Here is a 10,472-nt window from a genome sequence, read left to right on the forward strand (position 1 = left end):
CATGCAAGTTCTTCCAAACTCTTCACACGTTGTTTCTTGTCCAGTTTTCCCACTAAGACTCTTTTAGTGCCGTCATTATTTTCCCGTCCCAAAGTCATTCTGGGGGCCAAAACCGACCTGGTGCCCGTGGTCAGATCAGTCTGGGGGTGCTGGAGGGCCAGTGGTTGTAGGTTGAACCCGGAAAATCTGCCGACTAAAAGCTTTAGTCGCAACATATTCAATCGGATCTGTAAATGAGTTGTTGTTTGTGTGTCATTGTGCACATTTACGGTGTTGAGATGCTGACGGTTTGTATGCTCCTGTGTCCGATCTTCAGTTGTGGGGATGCTGAAGTCGCTCCACCAGCTGCAGGAGGAGAACAGGAAGCTGGAGGAGCAGATCAAAACGCTGACCATGAAGAAGGAGAGGCTGCAGCTCCTCAGCGCTCAACTCTCGGTGCCTTTCACCCCCTCCACCGCCTCCTCTGGTACACACACACACACACACACACACACACACACACACACACACACACACACACACACACACACACACACACACACACACACACACGCACAATACTTGAACTGCTTTCTATTCTTTATCGATTTGTATTCTCAGTTATGAAGTATCTTATAATATTTGAAAATTATTCAACGTAACAATCAAAACTTCAAACATCAAAAATGTCTGAAACGTATCTGGAGTCTTAACTAACAAAACTAATAACATTTTCTTTATATTCTCGATTCTTCAGGTGCCGATGTAAACATTGTGTTGCTTTGTGTTTCAGATGTGAAGGGAGCGCAGCTCGGCGCCACCGACTCGTCTCTTCCTGCCGCTGCTCAGGTAAACATGAACCACAGTGCAGTGAGTTCTCATTGTCAATGTCTCGTAATAGAAACAAGCAGCTTTGGGTTCACTGCATGGCGAATGCAACCGCCACTTTACATTTCTATGTCCAGTCCTGGTCTTGAACAACCCGCCATGTGCGTCTGTGTGCTCCCAGGACAACACGTCATGTGGCGGTCACAGCAGCACTGGCTCCACCTCCTCCCTCTCCACGCCTCCATCCGTTTCCCAGAGCCCCCCTCAGCCGCAGCTCAACGGGGTCGCCGCTGGCGCGGCGGCTCCGGCCGGGCTGGGGGGCGTGGCGGGGCTGATGGGCGCTCTGGGCGCCGGCAACGCTCTGGGCATAGGGGGCATCGTCGGGGCGCTGAACGGCGTGATCCAGACACCAGCGGGCACCGTCAGCCCCCACACACACACTACAGGAGCAACGACAGGCGTCACGCTGCCCGTCAATAACAGGTATTAATGGACGTGCAAAGAAACTGAACCGCGGCAGTCATGATTTTAATTTGAGTATTTCCCACATTCAGCTGTCCTTAATTCACATCGAGCAGAACCACAGGGACATAGTTGAGTTCTGCAGTTCCAACCAGCAGCTCTTCTAAAGCAGAGCAGGTGTTTAAATTTGGGTCATTTTTCATCGATTATTCTGCTTTTGTGCCTCTGACTGGTGGCCTGTTGCCGCCAGGCAAGTCAACAAGTGAGGTTCAACTGTTGAAGGCAAAAGCAATATCAACACGTTACACTTTGAAATTTCCCAGGTTTTTTTGTTGTTGTTGTTGTTGTTGTTTACGCTTCCTGTTTAGCAGATATTGAAAGTTAAAATGAGAAAAGGAGAGCAGAGGCTCATAGATTCTACAGCTATACAATTAAAATAAATCAACACGACTTAAATCATGTTCACTGAAAATTCAGGCATCATCTTAAAGTTACGTCTGTATAGATTCTTTCTTTGACAGTGTTTGAATTTGGACCTCTGTCTTCTTCTTTCCCTTTGCTTACGTGTTGGATTCTTGCAGCTCCACTAGTAAGAGCAGGTGAGAGGGAAACACGCCGCAGCAGCTTGGAGCTGCGGTTCTCGTGTGTGTGTGTGTGTGTGTGTGTGTGTGTGTGTGTGTGTGTGTGTGTGTGTGTGTGTGTGTGTGTGTGTGTGTGTGTGTGTGTGTGTGTGTGTGTGTGTGTGTGTGTGTGTGTGTGTGTGTGTGTGTGTGTGTGTGTGTGTGTGTGTGTGTGTGTGTGTGTGTGAGATGTTTGTGTGTGTGTGTGATGTTTGTGTGACTGACATTGTGTGTTTCTCCCGGTCAGCTCCGCACGACTCGGCCTGTTGTCAGAACAGCAGAGATTCCTCCTGCAGCAGCATCACCTCCAGCAGCTGCTGTCCTCTCAACCCTCAGCGGTACGACCACACACACACACACACACACACACACACACACACACACACACACACACACACACACACACACACACACAGTTAAACACACACAAAGATACTACGCTACAATTTTCCTTTGGACAATTGTTGAAATCACCGAGCTTATTAACTCTGCTTCTTTCCTCCTTCTCCACACTTTTCTGTCTCTTCTCCCTTCACTGCCCCCCCCCCCCCCCCACCCCCAACACCATTCCTCTCCTTTTCTTGTCTGAAACCGTCATTCATGTCTTACGCAATCCCTCCTCCTCCCTCCCTCCCACCCGCCCTCCCCCCCTCCCCCCTCAGGAGCAGCAGCAGGTGTTACTCTACCAACTGATGCAGCAGCAGCAGGACCTCCAGCAGCTGCAGTCGGCCCAGATCCCCTCCATCCCGCTCTCCTCCGCTCAGCTGCCCATCAACAACCTGCTGCCCGGCGCCCAGAGCCAGGGCCAAGGCGCCATCACCGCCAACCCCTTCCTGGCACTGCAGCACGCACACGCCGCCGACACGCACAGCTCTGGGGCGCAGAAGCCTCGGCTCGCCGAGAAAGCCGTGGGCGTCGCGGGTCAGGAGAAGACATGACGGCTTCTGCTTCTTTGTTTTTGATTTATTTTATTTTATTTTATTTCTTTCCTCTATTATAAAATAAATATGCAGAGCTTTTGGGGATCAGCCTGTTGGTCAACTTTGTAGTTTAGTGATGAGAACGCTGGCAGGAGAGAAATCTGTGTTTCCTGGTACTTTTTACTCTGGTCTAATACGGATGCAACCCTTTTTTCTTTTTTTTTCTTTTTTTTGCCGTCACTGACTCACTGTAGTTGATTTTATCGGGTTTAAGTTAACATTTCCAGGTTTTACAACAATGGCTGTAAATTTGTATTTATTTTAATGATTTAGTTTGTTTTGGTTTTTAGCCATAGTGCTGCTTCTATTTCACTTTTTCTTTTAGTTAATGTCTTTTATTTAATGTTTCTGTTAGTAACTGGGTGTGTATTAGTCAACATGTCCCACCGGAGGACACAAGCTGTTTGTTCTCTTCTCTTTACCGTTAAATTGACTATCAGGTGAGCTTCCCAGAAACTACTTCTTTAATATCTTGAGTGTTTTTCCCTCGATTTCTCTCCTGTTCTCTTCTCGTCCTCTCTTGTCTCGTTTCTGTCCTGGTCTGGTCTCTCTGCTGTTTCACTCTCAGGGGCCTCACGCAGAGCCACAAACACACACAGAACAGCAGCAATACATACATTCATATGAGAAAAATGACAATTCCTTCAACAGGACTTAACAGTAGCAGATGTGTGTTTGACATCTGTCTCGCAGCGGTCCCCAAGGGAATATATTCAGGCTGCTGCTGCTGCCTCCCTCCCCGCGTCTCTCTCACTCTGTTCCTGTAGATCCTTTAAATGTCAGTGAGCCAAGCCTCGTACGGTCACCACAGAAGCCTTGCTTTTGACTGTCTCGTCTCTGGGCCAGATACCAGGGGGCTCACTCAGGCTGATGAAATGTTAAAAGGACAAACAAAAAAAGAAAGAGTTGAATGTTCAGACAGATGCATGAGTCCACACGACGCGGTGTGACTGAAGGAAATGTTGCCGGAAGTCGTTTCGTCGTCCTGATTGAGCCCCCTGCTGCACCTACCTCGCCAGCAGGACCAGCCTATCAGGACCTAAAAGGCCGACAGCAGCGGCCGCTCGAAATAACTCGCAACAGTCAGGACTGGCCAATCAGGGTCCAAACCCAAAGTGCCTGAGGCCAAAGGGGGGGAAGGTGGGACTGTGCTTTCCTTTAAGGTCCCTGTCGCTCAGCCCAACGTTTCACTACTGCAAACGCTCTCGGTCCGTCAAGCTGGATTTCCCGTCTCTTTAATAAAACTAAGGAAATGTAATTCTGCTGCGTTCTTTAATATCAAAGCCAACTTAGGGTTGCGCTGTTTATTTATGGAGAGGTTTTTTTTTTGTGTGCGTGTGTGTAAATGGGCGTAAGATGATATATTTTAAGAGCCCGCAGGTTTTGCAATTTAACATCATTTTGTACTACTGTGTAAAGTTTTTATTATTTTCTCCGTACAGTCTAATCTTGCTGTAAAAACCCTTTTAATGACTTCTACCCTCGTGTCATGTGTTTGGAACCTAGCAGCTACTTATTAGCTGGCTGATGGGGGGGGGGGAGGGGGCGTGGCTGTACATAGCTGTTTGTAAGGGGGGAGGACATGTGTCAAGGTGGGGTGGGGGGGGTGTGGGGGGGTATTGAGTGGCACAGTTTTTACCTCGTTAAGTGTACATAGACCTTTCTCATTGGCCGTTGGTGTACATAAGTGATCGTGATTGGCCGTGCTGGTGTGAAGGAAAGCCAATGAAGCCTCAGTTTGTGTGTGTGTGAATCTCTAGGACCAGACAATAAGGATGACAGTGACTGGACACGCAAAAGTATTAATTTATTTTTATATGTGCAGGGACGTTGTGTTTCTTTTTTTTTAAGTTTTGCACCGTTTTCTTGATGAGAAATCATTTTATACTCTGGGCACCATGTTTTCATCTGTGCACACATTTGTTTGGATCAATTTTGTACCAGTGGAAAATAAATGGGAGGGAGGGAGAGAAAAAAAAAGACATTGTATTTGAAAAGAGAAAAATAAAGAAACACTCTGGTTAAGTAACAAGCATTCAGTGTTCATATGTTTAGATCCATCTGTGAATTAATCTTGTATATCTAAAGTAAGAACACAGACAATCACTAATCGTTGGAACAATTTATCTCGAGGGGGGGGGAATACTCAGAGGAAAAGTACAAACTTACTGAAAAATTATGACTGTTTAGGCAACGTGTCATTTCCATGCAAGCAGGTTTGAAATACAGATGCATAAAAAGTCCAAAATTTTCTTTAAAAAGACACATTTGATCTGGGAGGAGGAGGAGGAGGAAGAGGAAGAGGAGGAGATCACGGGCGACTTTTCTCCTTTTTTCCCTCCCAGAGTGAAGAAACGTTCATTTGAGGGTCATTTGTGATAAATAGTCCCAGAGGTGTGAATGTATTTTGTCTCAGTGTGTTGGACTGATTTCTGGACATGCTGAACTCTTGAGTTAGAAAACATGTGGATGGAGGGTGAAGTGGCGAGCACGCTCTCCTCACGGTGAGAATTCCCCTGGTTTGAGTCTGGCTGGCTCTTTTCTGTGGTTACGACCACAGTCCAACAACATGCGCTTGAGGTCACTTAGTGGCTCTGAAATGTTCCACAGTGGTAAATGTGAGTGTGGGGGATTGTCTCTTCGTCCCGTTGATGAACCGGTGACTCTCCCAGACTCAAACCGCTCCACCACCGTGCCACCAGTGTAGAGAAAACTGACGATTCATTTTACTTGTAAGCAATATTCACATTTTTGAGTTGGAGGGAGCCATGGTCTGGTGTTATTGTATAATATACCATTTATATGTGGCTTAATACTAATTCTCAAAATGCAGAAGCAATAGTTTTTATGTTAAAAAAGTATATCTATACAAGGACAGTATAGGCAGCACATTTATTTTTAATGGCTTCAAGAAATTCTGTATGATTTAATACAGTAGCCGCAATGCATTTGTGAACCTAAAATACATTTTAGAGAGCCGTATAGTAAGGTCGTACATGTTCATCTAACAAAAGATATGTAAACTAGTTAGAGAAAGACTTGACAGATCATTTTCATGAAGGGTAGTGTTTTAAAATCACCATTAACTGTAGTAACATGTTTATTAGCTCATACCAATACTGACTGGAGCTCTTAATAACTAATTACAAAACAAAGAACGACATATATGCTTTAAAAATCAGATTTTTGTGGTCCTGCGTTATACGACTCATGATGTGATATTGGATAAGATCAGGACAAATAAAAACCATACATGGTTCCCATTCATATTTATTTGTAGTTTTAAATCACTCGTGAGAGCTTCCTTGTAAATGCTATTTATTTTAGTGGCTTAGCTGGCTTATTTCATGTGACTTTAATTACACAGAAAATTGTGGAAGAGGTGGCAGCAGCGGGATGTGATTCATTCAGTAACAAGGGAGGTGGCGGTGAGGGGGTAGAAAATGAATAATCATCAGGCTCAGAAGTGCCAATAGACACTCAACATCTTTAAATTTAAACAATGTGCTTCAAGGCTCCTGTCCTGACAAATACACACACACACACACACACTACACACACGCACACACACACACTGGTGTTTCTTGGCAGCTGGAAGTCATCAGCCTTGCTGTGTGTGTGTGTGTGTGTGTGTGTGTGTGTGTGTGTGTGTGTGTGTGTGTGTGTGTGTGTGTGTGTGTGTGTGTGTGTGTGTGTGTGTGTGTGTGTGTGTGTGTGTGTGTGTGTGTGTGTGTGTGTGTGTGTGTGTGTGTGTGTGTGGTGGAGGTGGGGGCACTATTCTGCTACATCTGCTTCTGCCCTGGTAATTAAAAGCTCACTTTCCTCCTGCACCCCTGCTCCCTCCAAACTACCCTCCACCCCACCCCTTTCAGGAGTTTTCTGTACACACACACACACACACACACACACACACACACACACACAAAACAACCAAAGTCTAACCTGCATTCAGACCCCCACCCCCCCCTCACCCAGGCACTTGCTCACTCACCCTCCCTACCAAATGTTCCTCATGTGCTCCCCCCTTTCACTCACTATCAGCCCTGTCAATCAAAGCCAGGCTGTTTAAACTGCCTGCATGCATGCCACCCCCCCCCCACCCCCCCACCCCCCCCACCCCACCCCCCAGGACCTTCTTCTTTATGAGCCCCCACCATCAGAGCGGCCTCCCCTCCACTCCCAGTAATAGCAGCAGCCACACTGCCTCACACACACACCCAGAGCTTTATCCATCATCGATCACCCTCTCCACCACCACCACCACCCCCACCCCCACCCCAACCTCAGCACACCCACAAGAAACCCACTCCAGGGGTGGGGGGGGGGGGGGGGGGGGGGGGGGGGGGGGGCTTATAACAGCTGATGGAGGACCCCCATCCACTGCCTGACCGGGTGCCTGATCGCAAATGCAGAACACTGGTAAACCCCTGTGTTCGGAGGCAGGAGATCTCCCTCTTACCCTCTCAGTGGGACACACACACCGAGCAGACACACGGGCCAGCAGGGGGGGTTAAGCCCTGGATGATTAGACAAATGTAGGGCAGATATCTGTGGCTTCAGAGGCCGGCTGAGCTGCTGTCACTGAGGAATGCTGGGCTGCACACACAGATACCTGCTCCCTCCGACTGAGCTGCTTCTCCAGACCTCAGGCTGGACCTTCACGTCCCCTCGGGCTCCTCCGTCCAAATAAAACTATTTACTGCCTTGTGTGATGTGCACATCCGAAAGCTTGAGGTTGATTTGGAATGGCACATGTTTGAACTTAAGCTAATTCGTCAGCACATAATTTGTTTTCAGTCTCGACAAGGTGTGATACTCGTTCAAAATCATGTCTGAAGAAAATGGAATGTCGCGAAATTAGGTGGCCGGATCATTTTTTACTAGAAACCAAAATTATTTAAATTCATGTTATCGGTAACGATTAAACATAATATTTCAAGAAAACAACACTTTTTAGATCAATTCTAACTAACATGGAAAGACAAAAATGATGCATTTAGCAAATTTGTTTTGTTATCTAACTTCTACTAGCCCGAAACTAACTTGTTATTGATTATATGTTGTTTTACATGCACACAAATTATATATACTTAATAAAAACGCCTGTAGCAGAAAAACAAAGATAGGCTATACGTTGTTGTCCTGCTCCCAGTATATTTGTTGCCTCCATGTGACCCTGCACAAAAACCATAAAACAAGTTCACCAAGAGCAATGAGTAATTCCTACACAGGTTTTGGCATATGTTTGGTAATTCGGTTAAATTATTTAATTAGACCTCAGCCTCAAAGAGGGAGAAGCTCCGGTGTAATAAACCATTAGCAGGAGGAGGCAGCATGTGTGTACAGTAATGCAGTGTAAATCATCACAGAGTGGCTGCTATTAGGAGGCTTAATCCTGGCCAGAAACCTGCAGTCAGCTGCCAGGGGCCCCGATCCGGAGCCGAGTGGAACCAGATCCGGCAAACTGAGGTGTTTAGGGCCATGAGGGCAGGAGGAAGAGGAGGAGGAGGAAGAGGAGAGGAAGAGAGGTCCAAGAGGGAACAGCTGAGGAGATTCCCACTCTGTGTGTGTGTGTGTGTGTGTGTGTGTGTGTGTGTGTGTGTGTGTGTGTGTGTGCCCCCCACAGGTCTCTCTCCTGTAGGATAATGGTGGCGAGGAGAAGCAGCAGGATTCAGCCTCATCCCTCTTCATTCTCAGACAGCTCGTATTCTTCTGCTAAGTGACACTCCTCTGTCACCCCCATTCACACACACACACACACACACACACACACACACACACACACACACACACACACACACACACACACACACACACACACACACACACACACACACACACACACACACACACACACACACACACACACACACACACACACACACACATACACACACACACACACACAGGAGATGAAAGAAAGTGAATGTATCTAAGGTTTTTTTTTTTTTTTTTTAAAGTTCCAATGTTGCTTGAAATATGTCAAAAATTCACATTTCACAAGAAATCAATAGGCTTTGGTGATAAAATGCAGCAGATCAACTTTTACTGACCAATCCTAAATGAGAGGAAATTCAACATGTATGGTTGAGAAGAAATCCAACAAATGTGACACTTCTTAAACTAATTTAAATAATAAAAAAAATAATAATCCACTAATCCACCATTTGGATTACTTCCCATGCTCTTTGTTTGAGCAAATTTGTCATGAAGACTATTTAAAATAATAAAAAATTTAAATGCTTAAAAACAAAACAAAAAACATACGCAGGCTGTGGAGGTTCTTTTTAACATTTCTTTTGTTTTATTTTAATTAAAAAGAATAAAAAATTGCAAATATCAAACGACTGTGTAAAGAAGGAAGTGATTGATTATTTAAAAAAATAAAAAATAAATATATATATATATAATTGAATATATTAGAATAGAATAGAATAGAACAGTTGAGTGAATGAGATAGGTTCTTTGTCGTAAAGCCTCGATGTGTCGCCCAGAACAGCAGCAGAATGTTCCGGGACGTCAGCGGCTCCTCTTCCGCGCTGCAGCCGACCAGAGTGACGCGCAGAGCGGACACAGATCCGCTCCTGCGCCGCTGCTCCCGGGCGTCTTCCACCGGGAGCAGCGAAAACGTCCAGCGGGAGGTTAAATCTCGACGGTGCTCTGATGAGCAGGGCGAGTCAGCGTTATAAGAGGGGTGGGGGCTGGGGGGGATTTAATCGGCTGCTGTTCGGTGGTCTGCTTTTCCCCCTTCAAAAGGGGAAATGCAGCTCGGCGGCGCGGCGCGGAGGAGCCGCGGCCGCGCGGCAGCTCCTCGTGCCGGGCTGAGCTTCACCGAGGCTCGGGGGGCACACAGCCGCTCACAGGCTGAAATAAACACAACGATCCTGCTCCAACTGGGGGATGACTTACACTATGAAGTTAGCAATTCACAGAAAAAAGGATGTCTATTATGCGTTATTATTGAAATTCCCATTAATTCGCGCAAAGACATGTTTCATTCCCTCATCTGAAGCAAAAGTGAATTTATAATCTTGCACAGCAAATTAACCCATTTCTAATTTTGTTTGTTGAGCCCTCCAGAGAGCTTCAATAATATCCATAAACGCGTTTAGACACTTTTAGACAGTCCTAATGATTCAATCACCTCTCCACCATATAACGCCACTAAATTCTTAATAGGATGTGAAGGTGTTGTTTGTCTCTTGGTAAAAAGTGAAGGACCCCATTAGTGAGGGCGACCTCCAGTCTGTTGTTTTGAAGACCATCGACCACAGCAGCCAACTGCAGGGAAGCCACACGAGCCACACAGAAATGCACTAAATTATGTATAAATTCAATTAAACTAATCTCAAAGGCTCTATTTTTCTTACCTTTGCAAAAGGATTTCCCCCTATTTTGGTTTCTTTTGTTGTTCTATCTCATCTGTGGTGGGGTGGTGCAAATCTGGCAGCTCCGTGTATTCACATATTTACTATAAACAAGAGCAGGGCTGTTTTAAATGACCAAAGTGTTAAATCCAGCTGAGACACTAAAGGGGTTAAATACAATCCAGCACACTTTCACACACACATTCAGAAAAAAAAAAAAGGCTTTTCCTTGCACA

The 10,472-nt window shown here is 45.9% G+C and overlaps 1 protein-coding gene across 1 annotated transcript in view; it reads left to right on the forward strand.

The window, feature by feature from the left end:
* The window catches only part of mllt10 (MLLT10 histone lysine methyltransferase DOT1L cofactor), a 49,569-nt gene extending 44,679 nt beyond the window's left edge, over window positions 1-4,890 (forward strand). The window contains 6 exon segments of the mRNA XM_080489762.1: window positions 317-466; window positions 773-828; window positions 989-1,290; window positions 1,851-1,868; window positions 2,137-2,227; window positions 2,552-4,890. Of these exon segments, the coding sequence (XP_080345888.1) occupies window positions 317-466; window positions 773-828; window positions 989-1,290; window positions 1,851-1,868; window positions 2,137-2,227; window positions 2,552-2,827 (893 nt within the window). The 3' untranslated portion in view covers window positions 2,828-4,890.
* Window positions 4,891-10,472: the final 5,582 nt, after the last annotated feature.

The sequence above is a fragment of the Lipophrys pholis genome, assembly GCF_963383615.2.
Source record: "Lipophrys pholis genome assembly, chromosome: 20".
NCBI classification, from domain to species: domain Eukaryota; kingdom Metazoa; phylum Chordata; class Actinopteri; order Blenniiformes; family Blenniidae; genus Lipophrys; species Lipophrys pholis.